The sequence below is a fragment of the Bufo bufo genome, chromosome 8 (genome assembly GCF_905171765.1).
Source record: "Bufo bufo chromosome 8, aBufBuf1.1, whole genome shotgun sequence".
In the NCBI taxonomy this organism is placed as follows: domain Eukaryota; kingdom Metazoa; phylum Chordata; class Amphibia; order Anura; family Bufonidae; genus Bufo; species Bufo bufo.
In genome coordinates, this window is record NC_053396.1 from 138,018,701 (window position 1) to 138,044,361 (window position 25,661).

At 41.7% G+C, this 25,661-nt stretch overlaps 1 protein-coding gene across 2 annotated transcripts in view; it reads left to right on the forward strand.

Moving 5' to 3' along the window:
* The window catches only part of CD99L2 (CD99 molecule like 2), a 111,309-nt gene extending 98,249 nt beyond the window's left edge, over window positions 1–13,060 (forward strand). For both annotated transcript variants that reach the window (XM_040405789.1, XM_040405790.1), the window contains 3 exons: window positions 6,407–6,526; window positions 11,208–11,273; window positions 12,840–13,060. In XM_040405789.1, coding sequence (XP_040261723.1) covers window positions 6,407–6,526; window positions 11,208–11,273; window positions 12,840–12,904 — 251 coding nt within the window. In that variant the 3' untranslated portion in view covers window positions 12,905–13,060. The remainder of the gene's footprint in view (window positions 1–6,406; window positions 6,527–11,207; window positions 11,274–12,839) is intronic.
* Window positions 13,061–25,661: the final 12,601 nt, after the last annotated feature.

Below are 25,661 nucleotides of genomic sequence, written 5' to 3' on the forward strand. Positions count from 1 at the left end.
CCTAAAGAGGATTCAGCTGCGGGATCGGAGTGCCACCAGTGCAGAGCTTGCTCAGGAATGGCAGCAGGCAGGTGTGAGCGCATCTGCACGCACAGTGAGGCGAAGACTTTTGGAAGATGGCCTGGTGTCAAGAAGGGCAGCAAAGAAGCCACTTCTCTCCAAAAAAAACATCAGGGACAGATTGATCTTCTGCAGAAAGTATGGTGAATGGACTGCTGAGGACTGGGGCAAAGTCATATTCTCCGATTAAGCCTCTTTCCGAATGTTTGGGGCATCTGGAAAAATGCTTGTCCGGAGAAGAAAAGGTGAGTGCTACCATCAGTCCTGTGTCATGCCAACAGTAAAGCATCCTGAGACCATTCATGTGTGGGGTTGCTTCTCATCCAAGGGAGTGGGCTCACTCACAATTTTGCCCAAAAACACAGCCATGAATAAAGAATGGCACCAAAACACCCTCCAACAGCAACTTCTTCTAACAATCCAACAACAGTTTGGTGAAGAACAATGCATTTTCCAGCACGATGGAGCACCGCGCCATAAGGCAAAAGTGATAACTAAGTGGCTCGGGGACCAAAACGTTGACATTTTGGGTCCATGGCCTGGAAACTCCCCAGATCTTAATCCCATTGAGAACTTGTGGTCAATCCTCAAGAGGCGGGTGGACAAACAAAAACCCACTAATTCTGACAAACTCCAAGAAGTGATTATGAAAGAATGTGTTGTTATCAGTCAGGCATTGGCCCAGAAGTTGATTGAAAGCATGCCCAGTCGAATTGCAGAGGTCCTGAAAAAGAAGGGCCAACACTGCAAATACTGACTCTTTGCATAAATGTCATGTGATTGTTGATAAAAGCCTTTGAAACGTATGAAGTGCGTGTAATTATATTTCACTACATCACAGAAACAACTGAAACAAAGATCTAAAAGCAGTTTAGCAGCAAACTTTGTGAAAACTAATATTTGTGTCATTCTCAAAACTTTTGGCCACGACTGTAGGTTTTAATTATATTTTATCACCTGCTGTGGTCCAAAAAAATGCATTAAAGCTGAAAATCATCAAAAAAAATTATATTTTTAAATTTCACCTCCATTTTGCATTTATTCCTTTGGAAAAACCAAAGAGTTAATAAACTTCCTAAATGCCATTTTGGATACTTTGAGGGTGCTGTTTTTAAAATAGGGTGATTTATAGGGGTTCCAATATATACAGTTAGGTCTATATATATTTGGACACTAACACAAATTGTGTTTTTATTACCTGTTTACTAAAACATATTCAAGTTATAGTTATATAATGGACCTGTACATAAGGTCCAGACTTTTAGCTTTCATTTAAGGGTATCCACATTAAAATTGGATGAAGGGTTTAGGAGTTTCAGCTCCTTTACATGTGGCACCCTGTTTTTAAAGGGACCAAAAATAATTGGCCAATTGACTCAAAGGCTGTTTCATGGGCAGGAATGGGAAATTCATTCATTATTTAATTCTCAATTAAGCACATAAATGGCCTGGAGTTGATTTGAGGTGTGGTGCTTGCATTTTGAAGATTTTGCTGAGAAGTAAACATGCGGTCAAAGGAGCTCTCCATGCAGGTGAAACGAGCCATCCTTCATCTGCGAAAACAGAAAAAACCCATCCGAGAAATTTCTACACTATTAGGAGTGGCAAAATCTACAGTTTGGTACATCCTTTGAAAGAAAGAAAGCACTAGTGATCTCAACAATGCAAAAAGACGTGGACGCCCACGGAAGACAACAGTGGTGGATGATTGCAGAATAATTACCATGGCGAAGAGAAACCCCCTTCACTACAGCCAACCAAGTGAACAACACTCTCCAGGATATAGGCGTATCAATATCCAAATCTACCATAAAGAGAAGACTGCATGAAAGTAAATACAGAGGGTTCACTGCACGCTGCAAGCCACTCATAAGCCTCAAGAATAAGAAGGCTAGATTGGACTTTGCTAAAAAATCTTAAAAAAAACAGCACACTTCTGGAAGAACATTTTTTGGACAGATGAAACCAAGCTCAACCTCTACCAGAATGATGGAAAGAAAAAAGTATGGCAAAGGCATGGTACAGCTCATGATCCAAAGCATACCACATCATCTGTTAAACACGGCGGAGGCAGTGTGATGGCTTGGGCATGCATGGATGCCAGTGTCACCGGGTCCCTAGTGTTTATTGATGATGTGACACAGGACAGAAGCAGCCGGATGACTTCTGGGGTTTTCAGAGACATACTGTGTGCTCGAATCCAGCCAAACTGATTGGTCGGCGTTTCATAATGCAGATGGACAATGACCCAAAACATAAAGCCAAAGCAACCCAGGAGTTTATTAATGCAAAGAAGTGGAATATTCTTGAATGGCCAAATCAGTCACCTGATCTGAACCCAATAGAGCATTTTACTTGTTAAAGGCTAAACTTCAGACAGAAAGACCCACAAACAAACAGCAACTGAAAACCGCTGCAGTAAAGACCTGGCAGAGCATTAAAAAGGAGGAAACGCAGCCTCTGGTGATGTCCATGAGTTCAAAACTTCAGACAGTCATTGCCAACAAAGGGTTTTCAACCAAGTATTAGAAATTAACATTTTATTTATAATTATTAATTTGTCCAATCACTTTTGAGACCCTGAAATGAAGGGATTAAGTTTAAAAAATGTTTTAGTTCCTCAAATTTTTATGGAATCATTTTGTTCAACCCACTAAATTAAAGCTGAAGGTCTGAACTTCAACTGCATCTGAATTGTTTTGTTCAAAATCCATTGTGGTAATGTGCAGAACACAAATTAGAAAAATGTTGTCTCTGTTCAAATATATATACGGACCTAACTGTGGCCCGCTCAAAGCCACTTCACAGCTGAATTGGTTCCTAAAAAAATAGGATTTGGAAAATGTCTTGCAAATTTATATAATTGCTGCTAAACTTATAAGCCTTTTAACCTGTCCAAAAAAAAAGGTACGATTGAGCAATGATGCCAACATAAAGTGGAAACATGGTAAATAGTAATTATTTTGTGAGCTATGACTATTTTAAAAGCAGAGAAATTCAGATTTAAAAAATAGTAGTTTGTTAAATTATCATTCATTTTAGGATATTTTTTTTTATAATTAAAAACCATCTATAGACCCAAACTTACCACTAACCTAAAGTACAATGTGCCACAAAAAACATTCTCAGAATGGTATGAATAAGTAAAAGTTATTACCGCAAGTGATGTGTCCTAATTGAAAATTGGGGCAGTGTTCTGAAGGCCAAAATAGGCTTCATCCTTTAGGGGTTAAATGCTGTGACGCATAGGCAATAGCTCCTATTGTTGATGTAAATTGCCACATGTGTAATATTGGTGGTTTAAATGCAACCCCGCTGTGATCAGCAGATTGCTGCTCCTATGTCTCCACCTTTGAATGGATCAACAGATGTGCGTTGGAGATGCATACATGTGTATGGGAATAATGGAGGTACCAGAGGACAGTGCTAGCTTGTAGTAAGCAGGGCTATAAGCTGTAAATTCAGCCACATACAAGACATGACCGCACCGGTTTGTTCAAGGTGGTTTTAGGGGAGCACCATTCACTGTATTTGTTGGTATTTGCATCCCTCATGATCTGCCATTTGTTACAGAACATGTTGACATATCATAACCAGATTCTGTGGGCATACCCCCTTTAAGTGTAATGTGGAACATTAACATGAAAAGTATGTAAATGGTCTATAGCAAAGTCTGTGACGTATACTATAGTTACAATATAAAGAAAAAAAAATCTTGTTTTTTTCTTACATACAAAAAAGCACATTTGGTAAGAAAAATATTTAAAGGCTATGTACACCTTCGGAGTCAGTTTTTTTTTTTATGATTGCCTGTTACTCCTTTTTGGCTAAAAATAATTTTTTCAATGGGCTTTTGTTAAAAATATTGATACTGTCACAAAGGGTTATCTGATTTTCTAGCTGTGTGACTGGTACTTTTACTTTGTGCAGGTTATCTTATAAGCCTTATCTCTACACTATTGAGTAGAAGATAAGAACTGAACTATAATGAGTGTTCATAAGGAGCCCCTCTGCTCCTGGTCTGATGGAAAATACAAAGTCGGGGTGCGTCTGGAGTATTGTGAGAGGCTTTATTTCTCTATATATATGTATTTTATTACTCTTTTTGGTCCACAAGATGTCAGCTAACCAGATGTGTGAGCCTTGTGTGCATTTCTTTGTCTTAAGGTCACTGTGGGAGGGGAGGGGGAGTTAGGTTGTGTTTTTCCTATGTGCCAATGAAACTCAGAGATAAAATTGTCAAACTACTCCCATTTTGTCAAAGAGCCAATAATGTTTCTAGAAGTACCACCCTTTTTGTCTACCTCTCATCTTCTATATAAGTGTATGTTACTTGAATAAAGGATGGCATATTTTCCATGATACCAGCCTGTATTGGTCTCATTGAGAAAGCTGTATGAGCTCATACTTAAAATCCTAATTGATTTGGCACCACTTAAAGAAGAAGGAAATCGCATGAATTGCGATAACAGTATGTCAGCTCTGTACAGAAAAAAGGACACCATATTTTTAATAAAGACCAATTTGAAAAATTGTTTTTAGCTCAAAATCGGTGCAATAATAAAAAAAAAATTGCCCCCAAAGGTGTACATAGCCTTTAACTAGAAAACCAATAAAACTGGTTAATTGTGTTAAGCATAGCAAATGTAAAGCTTTTAACAGGTTTGTATAACTATATTTTGTTTTCTGACACTTGTGCAAGTTGGGAAACGATGATGTTGGTTGTAGTCATAATGGTATTCAGCACTAGGAACAGCTAGTTCCGTAGGTGATACGATATGCCAGGGGTCAGTAACCTTCGCACTTAGCCTGCTGTGAAACTACAACTCCCAGCATGCACACTTGGCTGTTCTTGTAAGGGCTCATTCAGACGGCCATAGTGTTTTGCGATCCACAGATTGAGGATCTGCTAAACACTGATACCGGCCCATGTGCGTTCCGCACACGGCCAGCACTATGATAGAAATGCCTATTCTTATCCGCAATTGCGGACAAGAATAGGGCCTCGGAACAGAACTATGGATGTGGACAGCATGTGGTATGCTATCCGCATATTTTTCGGCCCAATTGAAATGAATGGCTCCGCACCCCTCCTGCACCTGTTGGATTTTAAGTCTGGTAGACTTATTAACAATGTCTGCTTAAGGGCTCATGCACACAAATGTATTTTTGTTCAGTTTCTGTTCTGTTTTTTTGCGGCACCTATGCGGAACCAATCACTGCAGAAAAAAAAAAAAAAAGGAAACGACTCTTTGAGGACCTCTATCAGTAAGAGCAGAGAACTGCTACAAAGCCTGTTTCTCGTTCAGGAGGACCTGGACTTCTGTACACTGCAGGGGAAATATCGACTTGCCCGATACCCATAGAGGCAGGACCCCTGTCATCAGCGTCTTATTTATTTGTTCAGTGTCTTGCATGAGGAATAAGACTCTATAGCTGTGATGGCTAACCTCCGGCAGTCCAGCTGTGGTAAAACTACAACTCCCAAGATGCACAACTGCTTGGCTGTTCTCAGAACTCCACAGAAATGAATGAAGCATGCTGGGAGTCGTAGTTTCACCACAGCTGGAGTGCCGGAGGTTAGCCATCACTACTCAGCATGTGTAAAAGTTTTTGCAGGACCGCAAAACACAGCGCGGTCGTGTGCATGAGCCCTTAGGGTAGGGCCACATACGCTAGAGTTTTTTTGGGATGAGTTTTTAAAGCAGGTCTGCCTGCAGGATTTTATTCTAAAGCAAGAAGTCGGTAGGAAAGGAATCAGAAATATAAAGGAAACCCGTATACTTCTCGATCCTGGTGGATCGACTTCTGACTTTGGCTGAAACTCCTGCAGGCAGATCTGCTTTAAAACCTCCAAAAAACCCTTGTGTGGCCATACTCTTAACCAAGGAACAGAAGCAAAAAAATGGTGGAATAGAGTATTAATGGGGTTATTCAGGAAATGATAACCTGTTCTGTCAGGGAGGGTCCGTGTCCAGGCGCTCACGCCGATCAGCCACTTTAGGGAGCTGCCGCACTTGCCGGAGCTCTGGGGAGTGCTGTGGACCCTAAGCTGCTTATCCAAGCAGAGTGCCGTACATGGTTCACCTTGGTATTGGAGCTCAGCCCTATTCATCTCAATGTACAGTGGTATCGCATGTCCTAGGAAGAGCGCCCAACCTCTTCTAACAGCTGATCAGCGGGGTCCCGGGAGTTGAACCCCTACCGATCAATAATATTTCCAGGATAACTAAGGCCACACAAGAGAAACTCAGAAACCTGTCTGTACCTGTGATTTTATTTTAGAGAAAATGCTGCTTAACATGAACATTACATTATTGACTTAATGACATTTTTCTTATGACAGGAAATTTAGCTGAGACTGGAACCATTGCAGGGATTGCAAGCGCTCTGGTGATGGCATTAGTTGGGGCCGTATCCAGTTACATCTCCTATCAACAAAAGAAATTCTGCTTCAGTATTCAACGTATGTGCTTTTCCATTTTCTGTTCCAGGGTTTGGGTGCAAATGATCTAGAGCATATAGGGAGTGTTATACAGGATGACGTATAGTGGGAGGCGTATTGAGTGCAACCCAATATAACGCCGGTCTTAAATGACCCCCAAAGTCTTTATTAAAAATGTATTACACAGTTGCTAGGCAGGCCTGTTTATCTCCATAGTAACATACTATGGAGGTAATTTATCAAACTGGTGTAAAGTAGAACTGACTTAGTTGCCCATAGCAACCAATCAGATTTTACCTTTTCCTTTTCCAAAGGAACTGTCCAAAATGAAAGGTGGAATCCGGGCAACTAAGCCAGTTCTCCTTTACACCAGTTTGATAAATGATGCCCTATGTGTAGTCCGATCCTGCTACCATTTATTATTCTACTCCCTAAGTTCTCTTTTTGCTAACTTGGTCAACAGAAACTTTTAGGAAGATTTCTCAAGATTATTTTCTAAAATAAAATTTGAACAAATGGCATTTAAAAAGTTGCAAACATGAGTTTCTGGTGTCTGATAAATCTAGGTCTGCTTTGGAGTAGGGATGAGTGAACCTGAACTTTACAGGTTCGGTTTTCGGTTGGGTTAGGAATTCAGTTATGGACATAAAATGGAATTCGTAGACGGAATGCAAAACGGAAGCCTTTAAGAGGCCGTTTAGATCCATCATAATAGAAGTCTATGGCCAAGCATAACGGATCAATTTGGTTTCCCTTGTGCAGGACTTTGTTTTCCGTACTGCATAACGGGAACTAGACGGATCCGTTATGCTTGGCCATAGACTTCTATTATGACGGATCAATGCCTCCTTAAAGGCTTCCGTTTTGCATTCCGTCTACGAATTTCATTATAACTGAGTCCATAACTGAGTCCCCTCACCACCCAAACACCGAACCTGTAAAGTTTGAGTTTGCTCATCCCTACTTACGAGCTGTAGACACAAAGGGGGGCATTTATCATGACTGGTGCATCCATACGCCAGTCTTGATCTCCCTGCAGATGCCTCTCAACAAATCAGGCACATCTCTGCCCTGCCGTTCACTGGAAACTAAGGTCTACGCCAGTTACAGGCTGGTGTAGTCTTCAGCTATAACTTCCACCTCTTTCTGACAAAAGTTATAGTAAATGCGGTGGGCAGCGTGAAGCCCCGGCCCCTTTCTTACCACTTCAGAAGAGTGAAAATTATGGTGCACATATGGCATGCACCATAATGTGTAACTTTTTACGCCACAATAATGTTGTAATTAGCTTAATGAATGTCCCTCAATTTGTGTGAACACACCTGTGCTGGCTGGATCTTTAAAGCTTCGTAAAGGGGTTTGTTTGGTTGTATTTTTAACTCCGAGGATGCTCCAGTCCCCACTGCTCTATACCTTCTGGTCTCAGTTCGATGTGCTGGAATTGGCAAGAGATGCCTGCTCAATCAGTCACTGGCTAGGCCGGTCAATGCTACAGTCTTGCAGTCTCATGCTTCTTGCATTTATCCCCTACCTTTTGCCAGCTTACATTTAGCTGATAGAAGATAATATGACTGCAGGATCAGACTACACACAGTCATCTGTTGTCTGTTACTATGGAGATACAGTCAGCAGAGTAACTGTAGAAACACAATGGTAAGATCTGTTGCAAAACTGCTTTATTCTTCAATTTATAATCATTAAAAAAAAAAATTAAGAAAAAGATTTGAAAATGGACACAATCTCTAAATGCTGTCTGGACACGGAGAAGGCCTGTGAGCTCACACAGAATGATTGACAGCTCCTTATATACAAATTCATACAGGAAAAGCTGTAAATCACAGGGTATGGAAGGGGAGCAGGCCGCTCAGACTTTCTCTATCTGTTCTGACAGCATTTGAACAGCTTTTACATGGAAATCTATATATCCATGGGATCAGCTTCAATAATGCTGGGCTCCACTGTAACCAAGTATGCATTATTAATGTGCTATTCTATACATTTACAAGAAGGGGTGCAGTACCATTGTGTGTTATCTGTAATGAGGTGGACAGGTGTATAGTCAATGGGTCGGGTTTATAAGTTTTCATCCAACAATAAGATTTAATTTCACATTTTCTCCTTCCGGAACTTTTCCAGCGATTAGTTAAGGGGGTGCAAACAGAATGCTAATGGACAAGTTGTCAGCTCCAAACGGCTGCCATCACTGAATTGGCGCATGTGACATGAGTCCGATCACAGAACAGATGCTGTTTATACAGTAACACCTCTCAGTACAAGTGGTGTAGGCTTTCATGCACTATGTGGAAATTATCATTTCTATATTGACCAGAAGGCCTAAGACCCGATGACACAACTGTAAGGAAATGGTGTCTAGCGTTGACGGGATCGACAGCTGCAGGAAATTCCTTCAGGCAAGAGGTCCTCATTGTCCTCCTCATGTGGTGACCCTAAAGGTGGATTTACACATCCAGATAATCAGACATTGCTGCGAACGCTCGTTTCCCATCCAAAGAAGCAGCCGATCACCTGATGAATTAGCGAAATGTGCAAGCACCTAAATGATTGTTTTTGGTCAGCAGAACATGTTGGGTAGACAGCGATCTGCTGCCCAGAAACAATGCAGTAGCCACTCGTCCTCATACTGTGGAGGTTACATGTAATGCTTCACCACCACTTAATGAGCATACAGTAGGTGTGTGCGCCCTTAGTGTCCCAACACAGTAGAAAGCAATGCTCCCTTACAGCAGTGAAGCCTGTATTGTTAATAAAATAAAAAAGTAACTCTCACCTAGCCCCATTCCTCTGGTGAATGGAGCTCATCCTGCTCTCTCCAGCAGCAAGTGCAATGAAGTCATTGTGCTGAACACAAGAATGCAGAGGCTGGGGAATGATCATAATAAGGGTCTATTCACACGTCCACAACTGTTTTGCGGTCCGCAAATTGAGGATCCGCAAAACACGGACACCGGCCATGTGCGTTCCGCATTTGCAGACCGCACATGGCCGACACTATAATAGAAATGCCTTTTTTTTGTCCTTGGCTGCGGACAAGAATAGGACATGTTCTATTTTTTTGCAGGGCCGCGGAACGGATGCTGTCCGCATCTTTTGAGGCCCTATTAAAAATGAATGGGTCCGCAGGAACGGATGCAGACCCATTTTGCGGACGAGTGAATGGACCCTAACCCCCCACCATGCACTGTTATTCAGTGCTGCAGGCTAGGTGTATGGTGGAGCAGGGAGATGATGGCAAAACACAGAAACAGTTTAAATCGGGACATACCTCTGCTGTCCTGGGACCGCAGGACAGCCAACGAAATCCTTTGTGCGACTTCAACAAAAACTGACTTTATTCATGCAGCGCTGCGGTCCTAGGTTTAATCCAACAAAGGACAACATTTGCATGGAGTTTGTATGTTCCCAACGTGTCTGCATGGGTTTCCTCCGGGTACTCTGATTTCCTCCTAAACTCCAAAGACAAACTGATAGGAAATTTAGATTGTGAGCCCCATTGGGGACAGTGTGATGCTAATGTCTGTAAAGCGCTGCGGAATATGTCAGCGCTATATATGTGAGTAAAATAAATAATAAATAAAGACGTTTTTCCTGATTAGAAGCTGTTACAGCATACAAATAGTACTCAGAGGAAAGCGCGCATGGGAGGATCCTCGGGGGGGGACAGTATGACACTACAGGCTTGCTTTTGTTTACAGCATTTAAAAAATAAGTCTAAATTGACCAACCCCTTTAAATGGAGTTTCCATAGAACAAAATATTTAATCCATCTCAGCTGGGTCAAAAATAGTTATACTCCCCCTCAATGATCCCTATTCGCTTCCATTGTAAGGATGCCCGGTTCCCTGCTGCAGCGATGATGTCCTGACACTGGGACACGTGCAGAGGTGGTCGAGAACTGCAGACTATTCGGCCCCCTTGGAACAGGAGAGGTGGGGGATTGTTGAGCTACGTAAACTTCTTTTTTTTTTTTTTTTTACCCGAAGATGTTTGAAAATGTTTCTTCTCCCTGGAAAACCTCTTTATGTACTAGTTAAAGACCAAAAGACATTCTGGCCATGCAGTCTCTGGTGCAGACACATCAGCTGACCGTCACATGGCAGTCAGGCCGTCGCACTGCTAGTCATATAAATTGTGCTCCATTCACTATGGCGCCCTTTTCCTGCTACGGTACTTTCAGCCATGCATGATTTTACCGCCACAGGATTAAACTTTGTGTTGAGCTCTCTTGTGGAGTGCTTATTAATACCATGTCTCTTTCAGAGACAAACCTCAGTGCATTCACTGCTCATCTAATTCTATTCTCTCATTTACTTCCCCATGATGTAATCTCGTCATTTACAGTTTGCACCATTCTGCACTACTCTGTATTTGTGAAGCCTTTCATAATGGTGTCTCCATACTGCTACACAGCATCATTCTGTCCCTGCAACAGAAAACATCAAATGAGGCGTGCAGAAGAGTTTGATTTTTTTTGTTGCCTCCAGCACAAAGAAACTGATATGTGAAGCCAGCAAGGACAGCTGTATTAATGCTGCTCAGAACGCGAGATAATGGGCCTCTGTGGATCAGTATGCGGAGGTCTGAAGTGACACAACCGTTCCACTGCTGCTCTCTTTAGTAGCGGTCTCCTCTGATACAGACCTGTAGAGCCGCGATTGATAACTGTACCCTATTTATTCCACAGAGGGACTTAATGCTGAGTATGTGAAAGGAGAGAACATGGAGAATGTGATGACAGAAGAACCTCAAGGTGAGACTTAAAAGGGGTATCCACAGGATATAGGATAACGGTTAGATCAGTGGGGATCCTACCGCTGGAACCCCCACCGATCACAAGAACGGAGGCCGCACACCCACTGGAATGAATGTAGCAGCCGGTCAGGCATGCCGTGCGGCCATTCCATTCATTTCTATGGAAATTCCGGAGATGGCCGCTCTACTTGGCTATCTCCGGAACGCCCATAGAAATGAATGGAACGGCTATGCGCATGCCCAACCCGGCCGCTCCATTCATTTCAGGGGACTGCAGGGGGTTCTTGTCACTGGTGAGGGTCCCAGCGGTAGGACCCCCACTGATCTAATAGTTATCCCCTGTCCTGTGGATAAGGGATAACGTAAAGTAACTGGAATACGCCATTTAATGTTGTAATCAAATAAAAAAAATGAATATGCACCATATTTTTTGCCTCAATATCGTTGTAGAATAGGTCAGTGATGAGTTGGTTTAAAGGATCACTGAGCTTTCACAAACTTTTGATACATCATAGAGACATATCAAAGGTTTTGATTGGTGAGGGGTTGAGTGCTGAGACCCCCGCTAACTCCCATAGCTCTCTCTCATTCCTCGCTCACACAAGTGGGAAGGGGCCCATAGACTTTCTATTGAGTGTGTAACGCTTCTTTTCCTGCAGCAAGGAGAGAGCGGGGCTATGCAGGTGCTTCTGTCTCCTCGTTCTAGCGATCAGTGGGGGTCTTAGAACTCAGGCCACTATGACTATGACATACCAAAAGTTTTGTGAAAGCTCAGTCACCCTTTAAGCAAAAACGTCCGAGTTGTATCAAATTCTGTGTGCACCATTTTGACAAATTGACCACATTGCACCATTTCCACAGTCCAATCTCCCTGATGCAGTCACAATTATCTCTCTACTATTTCTTAGGGAATTGTGCATTCGAGCAACCTAAAGGTTTCCACACAGTTGGATAAGGTTCTGTTCACATCCGTGATAGAGCTTCTGTTTATAATGGAAGAGGAAGCCATAACCCTAAGGGCTCATGCACACAACCGTATGGATTTTGCAGTCTGCAAAAAATATGGATCATATCTGTGTGCATTCCATATTTTTCGTAAACGGAACAACTGGCCCCCAATAGAACAGTCCTATCCTTGTCAGTTATGCGGACAATAATAGGACATGTTCTATTTTTTTGCAGAAATAAGGAATCGGAATGCACACGGAGTAACTTCCTTTTTTTTTTTTGAGGACCCACTGAAATGAATGGTTCCGCGTATAGTCAACAAAAAAAAACGGAACGGACACGAAAAGAAAATAAGTTTGTGTGCATGAGCCCTCAGCCTTATCCATCATATGGACTTTATAATAAAGTTATAATGGGGTTCCATTATGGTTTCTTTTGCTGTACGCTGCACTATTCTTGCAATTAAAATGACTGGAATCCTAGACAGAACCCCCCCATAACAGGTCGTAATGCACATGTGAACATAGCCCAGCAGGTGGGCAAAATGGGTTTGATAAGATGTTGGCGATGACTATGTGAGCCTTGTGGTCTAACAGATTTACCTTTCCTTTTTCAGTGAAATATTCAGCTTTGGAGCCTCAGTCTGCTGCAGCGCCCACGGGAGACCCATCAAAAGTGTGAACAACGCAGCCAGACAGTTATATTACCCATGGTATCCGTTATGAAAACAGCTGAGGAGGAAAAGTATTTCCTATAGCTGCCTAATAGCTATTATCTCACTACCGAAATGACAGAATCTGATTACTATAGGAAAATCCATTTGGTTTCCTTGCCACTCACTTGGTTGTACATTTTTCTTATTTATTGGGGATCACATCCATTGTATTTGGATGATCCCTTTAAATGTGTTTTACATTTTAGCTTTTTAGGTTATTTTAATTTATTTTATATGGCTTTCTAATATGCCGAACAAACTAGATGTAAATGCTATGTACTCCCTTTATTTTCTGCCCAAATGCATCAGTTTGTTTCTATAGCTCCTATGCAGACAAACGCACCCATGTCTATGGTAACAGACAACATACTCTGCCTTGTCTGATCCTGCAGCCATACTCCCATCATCTGATCCCAAATTCTTATTTATTTGCCTGTTAGGTTAGCAAGAAGGATCTGACTACAGGGCGTGTTGTCTGTTACCATAGAAACACACAGATCTCAGCAGAGGAGCCCAAAACACAGCAATGGGAAAACTTTTGATTAGGAATATTTGCGCAGATGCTTCATTTTAGATACATTGGAGCAATTTAAAAATGGTTTGTGAAGTTGGACACAGCCTTTAAAGAGTCACCAAGTTTTCATGTCATAGAGACATCAAAAGGTTTGATTTGTGGGGGGTCTGATCTCTGACCCCACCAATTTCTAAAACAAGGAGAGAGAAGAGCTTGCACGCTCTCCTTGCTGCAGGGGACGGAAAAGAGAAGGACTCATTGACTTCTATTGTAGTGAGGTTGAGGGAGTGCCTTCCGTCTCGTTCTAGCGAGTGGCAGGGTCTCCGCACTCCCACTAATAAAACCGTTTGATATCTCTCTGCCATATCAAAAGTTTTTTTTTTTTTAAATCAGTAACCCTTTAAAACGAAGCTTCACCTTTGATTAATATTGGCTATATAGTTATTCAGTTAGGGCTCACGCACACAACCGTATGTATTTTGCGGTCCGCTAAAAATATGGATGACATCCATGTGCATTCCGTATTTTGCGGAACGGAACAGCTAGCCCCTAATAGAAAAGTACTATCCTTGTCCGTAATGCGGACAATAATAGGACATGTTCTATTTTTTTGCGGAACGGAAATACGGACATACAGAAACGGAATACACACGATTAAACTTCTGTTTTTTTGCGGACCCATTGAAATGAATAGTTCTGCATACGGTTCGCAAAAAAAAAATAAACGGAACGGACACGGAAAGAAAATACATTCGTGTGCATGAGGCCTTATTATGGCTTCACTCTTATTTATGATTGTTAATACCAGGACTTGTCTGCTTAACCGCCTCCCGACCGCCTAACGCAGGGATGCGGTCGGTTTGTTCCTCGTAGACGCATCGACGCGTCATCTCGCGAGAGGCGAGATTTCACGTGAAAGCGCGCGCAGCTAAGAAGATGATCTACAGCCTGCCAGCAGCGATCATTCGCTGGCAGGCTGTAGATGCGATTTTTTTTTTTAACCCCAAAAAGGTATATTAGACGCTGTTTTGTTAACAGCGTCTAATATACCTGCTACCCAGTCCTCTGGTGGTCCCTTTTGCTTGGATCGACCACCAGAGGACACAGGCAGCTCTGTAAGTAGCACCAATCACCACACTACACCCCCCCCCTGTCACTTATTAACCCCTTATTAACCCCTGATCACCCCCCTGTCATTGATCACCCCCCTGTAAGGCTCCATTCAGACATCCGTATGTGTTTTGCGGATCCGCACATTGCCAGAACTATATAGAAAATGCCTTTTCTTGTCCGCAATTGCAGACAAGAATAGAACATGTTCTATAGGCTCTACAAAAAACGCAGTGTTCGCCCGATCAGGCCTGATCTTGTGCACACACTTGCGTTCAGTCCGCCCCACTGCAGTGACAGGATTTTTTTTTTCTGATCACTGCAAAAACACGGTGGCGCTATAAAGATCACTTTTGAGGGGCATGGCGAGTTCATAGAAGATTTTTTATTTTTTTTTGGCACAAGTTATCGGAAATTGATAAATTTTTTTTTTTTTGTTTTTTCTTACAAAGTCTCATATTCCACTAACTTGTGACAAAAAAAAAAAAAATCTCACATGAACTCACCATACCCCTCACGGAATCCAAATGCGTAAACATTTTTAGACATTTATATTCCAGACTTCTTCTCACGCTTTAGGGCCCAGGGCAGTATAAATACCCCACATGTGACCCCATTTTGGAAATAAGACACCTCAAGGTATTTCGTGAGGGGCATGGCGAGTTCATGTAGAATTTTATTTTTTGTCACAAGTTAGTGGAATATGAGACTTTGTAAGAGAAAAAAAATAAAAATAAAAATTATTTTCCGCTAACTTGTGCCAAAAAATAAATATTCTAGGAACTCGCCATGCCCCTCACAGAATACCTTGGGGTGTCTTCTTGGAATCCTAAAAGTACTCATTGGAATTTGGGCCCCTTTGCGCACCTAGGCTGCAAAAAATCACACATGTGGTATCGCCGTACTCAGGAGAAGTAGGGCAATGTGTTTTGGGGTGTATTTTTACATATACCCATACTGTGTGTGAGAAATATCTCTGTAAATGACAACTTTTTAATTTTTTTTATACAAAGTTGTCAATTTACAGAGATATTTCTCTCACCCAGCATGGGTATATGTAAAAATACACCCCAAAACTCATTGCCCTACTTCTCCTGAGTATGGCAATACCACATGTGTGACACTTTTTTGCAGCCTAGGTGCCTAAAGGGTCCGAAAGTCCAACGAGTACCTTTAGGCTTTACAGGGTTGCTCACAATTTAGCCCCACCCAAAATTCCAGAACAGTAAACACACCCCTCAAATGACCCCATTTCGAAAAGTAGACACCCCAAGGTATTCGCTGAGGGGCATATTGAGTCCATGAAAGATTGAACTTTTTGTCACAAGTTAGCGGAAAGGGAGACTTTGTGAGAAAAAACAAATAAAAATCAATTTCCGCTAACTTGTGCCAAAAAAAAAATAATATTCTAGGAATTCGCCATGCCCCTCACGGGATACCTTGGGGTGTCTTCTTTCCAAAATGGGGTCACTTGTGGGGTATTTATACTGCCCATGCATTTTAGGGGCCCTAAAGCGTGAGAAGTAGTTTGGAATCCAAATGCGTAAAAAATGCCCTGTGAAATTCTAAAGATACTCATTGGAATTTGGGCCCCTTTGTGCACCTAGGCTGCAAAAAAGTGTCACACGTGGTATTGCCGTACTCAGGAGAAGTAGGGCAATGTGTTTTGGGGTGTATTTTTTACATATACCCATACTGTGTGTGAGAAATATCTCTGTAAAATGACAACTTAGTATAAAAAAAATTGGAAAAGTTGTCTTTTACAGAGATATTTATCTCACCCAGCATGGGTATATGTAAAAATACACCCCAAAACACATTGCCCTACTTCTCCTGAGTACGGCGATACCACATGTGTGACACTTTTTTGCAGCCTAGGTGCGCAAAGGGGCCCAAATTCCAATGAGTACTTTTAGGATTTCACAGGGCATTTTTATGCATTTGGATTCCAAACTAATTCTCACACTTTAGGCCCCTAAAATGCAAGGGCAGTATAAATACCCCACAAGTGACCCCATTTTAGAAAGAAGACACCCGAAGGTATTCCGTGAGGGGTATGGTGAGTTCATGTAAAATTTTATTTTTTGTCACAAGTTAGTGGAATATGAGACTTTCGTAAGAAAGAAAAATATATATATCATTTTCCGCTAACTTGTGACAAAAAATAAAAACTTCCATGAACTCACTATGCCCATCAGCGAATACCTTAGGGTGTCTGCTTTCCGAAATGGGGTCATTTGTGGGGTGTTTCTACTGTCTGGGCATTGTAGAACCTCAGAACACATGACAGGAGCTCAAAAAGTCAAAGTGCGTAAATTCACATTTTAGCACCATAGTTTGTAAACGCTATAACTTTTACCCAAACCAATAAATATACACTTATTGCATTTTTTTTTATCAAAGACATGTAGAACAATAAATTTAGAGAAAAATGTATATAGAAATGTAGTTTTATTTGACAGAAAGTGAAAAATGTCATTTTTTTGCAAAAATTTCGGTCAATTTTGATTAATATCAAAAAAAGTTAAAATGTCAGCAGCAATGAAATAGCACCAAATGAAAGCTCTATTAGTGAGAAGAAAAGGAGGTAAAATTCATTTGGGTGGTAAGTTGTATGACAGCGCAAAAAAACGTGAAAGTAGTGTAGTGCAGAATTGTAAAAAGTGTTCTGGTCATTAAGGGGGTTTAAGCTAGGGGAGCTGAGTTGGTTAATAATACACAAATTCCTAATCTGCATTAACACAGGCGAATATCTAATACATGACCCGTTTTAAAGAGGAGCTTCACAGAACATGTTTTTTCTACTTGTTCCCTGATCTTTTTCATACCACTTTTATCACTATATTTTAGATACTTCACACTGGGATTCTGAAATATCACAGATTTATTTTCACTAGTTACTGAAGTCCACACAATTGGATGATATTTCCTGTCTTCAGCGGCTCTGTTTTTCAGTGTAGAATGGGACAAGGTCAGCAGAGTCATCTCATTATCATTAAAGGGAGGAGTCCCAAGTTGCATGTCTACTAGTATGAAATAATAGGATTTTTAGTGTTAGATTGGAATTGGATCCACTTGTGAACAGAATAAAAGCAATTATGTCTTTGTTATTTGTAGCTAGGAATGTTATATTAACTAACTGGATTGTAAAGGAACCTCCTAATTTGATGATGAAATCCCTGGTAAATGAACGTCTAAGAAAGGGAAAAGAACTGGGCTAGAAGAAACGGTTGATCATTTTTTTATGGATATGAGAGGCATGGTTGAAACATGAGGGATACAAAGATTTTTCTCCCCCTTTACCAAATAGTGGTGTGGTGATAGGGGATGGATGCTTGCTAGAAAATGGTTTGTATTGTTGGTATTTCTATAATAAAGATTTTTTTAAATCATTAAAGGGTAGGGAATTTAAATGGGTTGTCCACCCTAGTAGCTGACCACTTCAATTGTCGTAACCTGTGACCAATTAAAAAACAAAATTCACCTTTTGATGGTCCAGCCTATTCCTGCACACGTCCTGTCTACGCCAGACTGTAAGCAGCTTGGTCCCATGAATGGTGTGGTCAATCAGCGGGCACGTTCTAGAAGGACATGTCACTAGCAGTGATGTGCCGTTGAGGCCAGTGAGTGGCCACAGAGAGATGTTTTTTTTATTTTTTTGTGCTGCAGGTTACAACCATTGGGGTTGTTGTCCCCTAGGCCAGACAACTCATTTAACTGCTCTGCTGGAGGCCTAGGTAAGGCAGGGGCCTAAGACTTACACAGATAAAGCTCTGTATGCCTCTTCCCTATCACTCCCTGGTTTCTGGGCTGTGCTTCATCTTTTCCTGGAGACTGCCGATCAATACTTTTCTGATTGTTAACACGAAAAGCAGTACACTCTCTATACATGGAGTACCACCCAAATAAATTCTGTTCTTAAAAATAATAAAAAAAGGTTACCTTTAAAAAAAACATATTTCACTTGTTCAATCAAAATCCTAAGGCATTTGTCTCGCCATGTAATGACAGCACACTTTGTAAAAATTGTCTGTACCAAATCGCCTCAGTGATGCATACTCCTGCTACAAAGGATTATGATAATAATTAGAGCCGGAGACACTGCTGGCATAAGAATTAGATAAACGTCGAGCAGCTTGTTGACGGTCTCCAAGCAGCAACACAGAAAAACCAACTGGAATTATAAGTGAAGGCAGCAAACATGTTATTATTCTGTATTACAAAGGTGCTACATCCTACATTTGCTGGGTATACAATTAGAAGTTGATAATGGTTGGCTCTGACCATGCCTTTTGTAATGCACTATTTTTGCATTTAATTGCTGAAGTTCGTATATACGGTACATATTTAACACTGCAGACAGCTTCATTATATCCTTGAAGGGGTTGTCCAAGTTACTATCCTCAGGATAGGTCATCAATATCAGATTGGCTGGCGCTGCCTCCCCTTCACGGTTTACCTTCTAGCCGTTGCATCTGCAGCGGTGAACAGGTGTAATTACACCCAAGCCGTCCCATTCATTTCAATGGGACGGATCGCACCTATACAAGTGTATAGAAGCGATCCGTACCATTGAAATGAAGGTAATCAATGAAGAGGAGGCAGTGCTGGCACGGCGCGCGCCTTTTCTTCAAACAGCTTATCGGCCCCAGCCAATCTGATATTGATGACCTATCCTGAGGATAGGTCATCAACAAATATAACTTGTACAACCCCTTTAATTTCCTCCAACCACTTTCTGGTTACAGCATTAAGTAGATTCTGCTCTCTGATGATTAACACTGGATGCCACCATTACATACAGGTTTTGCCAGCTTGGCCATTTTTAATCCCTTAATACCAAAGGTATTCTCCAGGATTAGAAGAAAGGGTCATGTTGTTTTTTTCCTCCAGACACAGCACCGCTGTGGTCCATGGGCGGGCTGTTTATGGTATACCAGACACAATCCATGGACAGGATTGACATTGTCTAAAGGGAGAGGGGAGCAGAAGCTACGAAGAAGTCTTTGATTTCACCCTTCTTTTAAAGAAGCACTCCCACAAAAATCTTTATTTTCTGACCTGTTAGAAAGGTGAATGATGTAAACTGTAGTGAAGGTCATTTTCTTACCAGTGAATGTATTTGTGAGTTATAACCTCTTTCCTTATCCTCAGCTGTGTCATGTGACCAGCACTCTAATCTCCAACAGACACAGGACAAGAAGTCAGTTACTTACTATTCATTCCTATGAGACTGACATTGAGGCTCCTATAGGCTTCCTGTCCACACATAAGATGCTGTGTTATTTGGAGAGTCAGGGTGCTGGTCACATGACACAGCTTAGGATCAGAAGGGAGGCTATAACAATAACAAAACAAATAAAATCTCTGGTAAGAAGATTACCTTCATTATAGTTTACATCATGTTCTAACAGGTCAGAGAATAACAATTTTAGTGGGAGTGATTCTTTAAGTGATGGATATTTCTTAATTTGGTGCCTTGCTCATTGGATCATCTTAATGAAATCAAATCTTTTATGTGTAAAAGCTGTCACCTTTTACTTTGTGTCACTGTCACAGCTGAATGAATTTGTCTGCTTTTGATGAACAAGATAAATGTTCCAATTTAAATAAATGGGTTAAAAATACATATTCAGTTTTTTACAGCTAAATTCATGTTTAACCTGTGCTTTTTCCCAACAGATGAACCACATTTATATGTATATATTCCAAGAATGAAAATTCTTGTTGCTGCTATACATGGAGTATTAACCCCTTAGTGACCACGCACATTTTTTAAAAATTGCATTCCAAGAGCTATAACTTTTTAGTTTTTTCATCAATATACCTTTATGAGAACTTATTTTTAGCAGGACAAGTTATAGTTTTTAATGCACCATTTTGGGTACATATGATCATTGATTAACACCAGCTATCTGTCTGAAACCCCCTTTGTTTATGTCAGTAAAAAGGCGTATTGGTAGGCTGAACACTGTTGCCCACCAAAATATAAGATTAAAGAGGACCTTTCACCGATTATTACACTATGAACTAACTATACAGACATGTAGAGCGGCCGCTCCATTCTCCTACTATGCCCTCCGGTATCTCTGCTCACTAAGTTATAGTAGGCGGAGATTCCAGTCACTAAGTTATGGTAGGCGGAGTCTGCCCTTGTTCTGCTCTAGCGCTGGCCAATCACAGCGCAGAGCTCACAGCCTGGGAGGTTATTTTCTCCCAGGCTGTGAGCTCTGCAATGCGATTGGCCAGCGCTACAGAAGAACAAGGGCAGACTCCGCCTACCATAACTTAGTGAACGGAGATACCGGAGGACATAGCAGGAGAACGGAGCGGCGCCCGGGGATAATAGTAAGTGCAGTGAGATCCCCAGGCGCCGCTCTACATGTCTGTATAGTTAGTTCATAGTGTAATAATCGGTGAAAGGTCCTCTTTAAGGGCTCATGCACACGAACATATTTTCTTTCCGTGTCCGTTCCATTTTTTGTGCGGACCGTATACGGAACCATTTATTTCAATGGGTCCGCAAAAAAAGCGGAAGTCCCGTATGCTCGTATTTCCGTTCTGCAAAAAAATAGAACATGTCCTATTGTCCGCATTACGGACAAGGATAGGACTATATTCTATTAGGGGCCAGCTGTTCTGTTCCGCAAAATACGGAATGCACACCGACGTCATCCGTATACATACGGTCGTGTGCATGGGCCCTTAAGATATGGAACAAAGTTGCACTTAAACATAACCTTTCCCCATAAATATGGGATTTCCAAAAATAGCTGAAGATACTTGCTCAGCTTTTTCAGAACTCCCATAGAAGTGAATAGAGACAGTCGTGCATGCCTGGCCACCTCTCCATTCTTGGTGCTAAGAGTGGGTTGTGTTCTTACGATAGGAGCGGGTCATGGTGGTGGGACCTTTATGGCATATCCAGTTAGATCAGGAAAAATGTAGCAATTTTTCAATTTGAATCGCTTGTTATGGTACCTTCTGGTGTTCTTCAGATTCCCTTTCAGACTGTCTACCTCATGGGTCCGGTGTCTGTAGTCACACACAGTACTACAGTCTGTATGGTCTTCTACACGACAGATGAAGTGATCGTACAGGCCAGCACAAGAGAAGTGACTTCTTACCGGCACTAATCACATTAGGTGGACGTTCTGAGGGGGAATACAAAGAACACCAGGGGTCGCCATAACCGGTATGTAACGGCAATATCTATTTGCATTATATAAGCTAATACTTAAAGGTGTAGTTTTTTAAACTGATGATCTATCCTGATCGGCGGGGGTCCGACACCAGGGTCCCCTGCCGATCAGCTGTTTGATAAGGCAGCGGAGCTGGCAGTAGCACCGCGGCCTTCTCGCTGTTTACCGCAGGCATAGTGACGTCATGACTAGTATCAACGGCCTGGGCGGGGCTAAGCTCCATTCAAGTGAACAGAGCTTAGCCCCGCCCAGGCCATTGATACTAGTCGTGACGTCACTGGGCCTGCGGTAAACAGCGAGAAGGCTGCGGCGCTACTGCCAGGTGTCGGACCCCCGCCGATCAGATGCTGATGATCTATCCAGATCAGTTTAAAAAAAACTGCAGAACCCCTTTAATGATGGGACAAAGCATGTAAGGCTAGATTCACATCACAGTTTCAAAACAAAAAAAAAAACAGATCTTTTAATTTGAGCATCCGTTTAAGCCATTTCTGTCTGAGATGTGTTATTTTAGAGGGAAAAAAAGTTCTCCATGAAGTGCTTTTTTTTTTTCTGTCTAAAATAACGGATTTCAGATGGAAATGGCTAAAACAGATGAAAAAAGCATAAGTGATGCTCAAAATAAAGAATCTTTTCTTTTTGTTTTCTGTTCTTCTGATGGATAGTTGCATTACTATTGTTTGAAGCCATCAAATGACTGTCTAGCCCCACCCTAGTGATGGTGATAGAAAACTGGTAGTTTGATTGCCACGTAACCATCCCTGTATAGGGGATAATATACACACTTTTGCTAAGAATAAAGTGAGTGTTGCCATCGTTACATAGCACATTCAGAATTGTGGGCAGGGTGCTGGAGAGCCATAGATATAAATGTAAGGCACAGGAATGGTATGCTGCTGCACAGGCACAGTAATGGTATGCTGCTGCACAGGAATGGTATGCTGCTGCACAGGCACAGGAATGGTATGCTGCTGCACAGGCACAGGAATGGTATGCTGCTGCACAGGCACAGGCTGCAGCATGTCACAGGCTCTCGGGAATGGGTTTCCTGCGTAGCAGAGCAGCTACCTTGCTGTGATCTATTGAAAGTCATCCCTTGAGCCAAGCATTTGTCATAGGCCAGAAAGCCTCCTCTCCACCCTCTGGGAGCCTTCTGCTGCAGTGGTATCTCTCCGGCAGAAAGCCGGCATTTGTAGTGAACTGGAATCCGACAGTGCCTGGCTATGCTGCATGCGGTAACTCCAGTAGTCTGTTCCTCTGCCGGAACAGACTACCAGAATTACAAAATGGATGTGAACATAGCCTAAAGGATTCTTTAACTCTGCATGATCAACCCTAACAGGCCGTAGGTCTGATTTAACAGGGTTGGTTATGCTTAGAGATGCTGTTTAACAATATAATGACCTGGTTTGTTGCCCCATAATGCATTCTTCATCATTTTTGTGCTTTTCTGCATAATGAAGGGCATATGGCTACATTCACACGTGGCAGATTTGCTGCAGAAATTTCTGCAACTGAAAGACTGTTCCATACAGCTGAATGGGGCTGTTTTTGCAGTATGTACCAGTCGTCTGAATAGGGTTTGCATTAGTCCACGCACAGCTACATGAATTTCAGTTAACAAATTTGCCATGTGTGAATAACACCCGATGACTGCAGTAAATACAGATGCGCCATTTCCCTCTTATTCACTTTCACTCAGGTCTCACTATGACGTGTGGTGGTTTTCGGCGTGTTGTATCGCTCCCTACGGTGACGGATGGATGCTGCAATATGCAACTAATTTTGCAGTCTGTATGTGCAAATCTGATCCTCTTAACAAGAACGTTCTGACTGTTAAGGAAATTATACGGATGTGCAGCCAAGAATCAATATTCTGCTTCACTTACTCGGGAGCAAGGTCACCAAATACAATTAATGCGAGTTTGTAAAACAGCTTCTGTTCAGGATGTGAAGAGCTTCTGTAGACAAAGAAAATGAAGTGTCGGGAAATGTGCCGGCCTGCCAAATAGCCCAGTCGTCATCGGTGTGACGGTTTTGTTTTTATTTGAAGTGCATCACCTCGAAGGCTCCGTTACAGTATTTTCTTATCTCATCTAAGGCGGCCAAATGTATGTGGACATCCCCTTCTACATAGTGGGCTCAGCCAATTCACTCTACTGATAACAGGTTCATAATAGCCCTGTGATGTCCATGCAGTAGAATGGGTCACTTTGAATAACTCAATGACTTGATAGGATGTATTCACATGTAGCATTTAAGGTGCAGTGCATTTTTTAATTATTTTTTTTACAGGTAAAATACATTTTACATGTTTCACCTGTAAAAACGGTGTGGCCACTTACCACACTGGGAAACATGGTAAAACCAAATGCATTTTTCGCTGATTACATTGATAGGATGTCGCCTTTCAAACACGTCATGTTGTCAACCTTCTGCCCTTTAAACGGGTATTTGGTTAGAAAAATATATCCCCTATACACAGGATAGAGTATAACTATTTGATCAGTGGGGTTTCTACAGCTAGGAGGAAAATGGCCCCCTGAAATGGACGCACAATTCCGACCTGGCACTCTATGCATTTCAGTGGGGGCCTCTGTTCTTGTGACTGGTGGTGGTCCCAGAGATAGGACCCCATTGATCTAGTAGTTATCTCCTATCCTTTTCTAACCAGAATAGCGTTTTTTTTTTTAAGTTGCCCACAAACCAGAAGGCCTCACAAGTCGACAACTGAGGAGGAACGCAGTGAGTAACCATCTGGATAATAACTTTGTCAGACATATAATGGGTATCCACTGATGAAGACCCAAGCTAAAGCCTGATGGTTATGGGAGATGCCAAATTTAGTCGATAAGCTTAAAAGGGGTTGTCTAGGATCTTGATGATAGGCCATCAATATCAAAATCCTGGAAACCCCTTCAAAGGGGTTGTACAGATCAAGAAAACCACCCCACTTGGCACTGCAGCTCAGCCCCATTAACAAGAGCAAAGATGCAACCAAACACAATAAATCATCAAGCTGATGGTTGTGTCTGGACTTAGCTTATGCTATAACACAATCCCTTCCTACATACATGGTGCGAACGGTAAAGTTTGCTGTTATAACGGTCTGAGGACATTATTTTATGGTTTCATCTTGCTAGAAGGTTCTGCTGATAAGCTGGTCATACTACATGGACCCCAATGATCTATGAAGAAAATTATATGCTCACGTTCTGATAGCAGAAGGCTGTTATTTCATAGCAAGATTTGCTCTAATCAAATGGTGGTACTGTAAAAAAAAAAAAAAAAAAAAAAAGCTTTCTATATAATCATTTCTTGGTGGGAGACGTACATGAGCGTCCTCATACCACTGCGTTTTCTCCAACCTACTTGACAGAAGGTGTTAAGCATTTCTCTAGCATTATCTGTATTGGGTTCTCCTATGTGATCAAAACATTTGTATACATTTAAAATAAAGATAAGGATGAGATGAAATGCAAGCAAATCAACTTGCTTAAACAGAGTCTAAGGCAGGGTTCAGCAACCTTCGGCACTCCAGCTGCTGTGAAACTACAACTCCCAGCATGCAAACATGCTGGACTGTTCTCACAACTCCCATAAAAGTGAATGGAGCATTCTAGGAATTGTAGTTTCAGAACATCTGGTGTGCCAGAGGTTGCTGATCCCTGGTCAAAGGAAAACAGGTGAAATTAGGGTTTCAAAGCATTTTTTTTTTTGTTTTGTTTTTTAAAACAAAAAGACAATATAATACTTTAGACTAAAACAGAAAAATAAACTGTTGGTGATCTCGGAATAATGTCTGGCCACTATAAAGATAATCTGCACAGGGGTGCGGGGCTGTCTTGTAGAAATTCTGTGCAAATTTTTGTTTCTGCCTGAAAAAAAACCCATGTG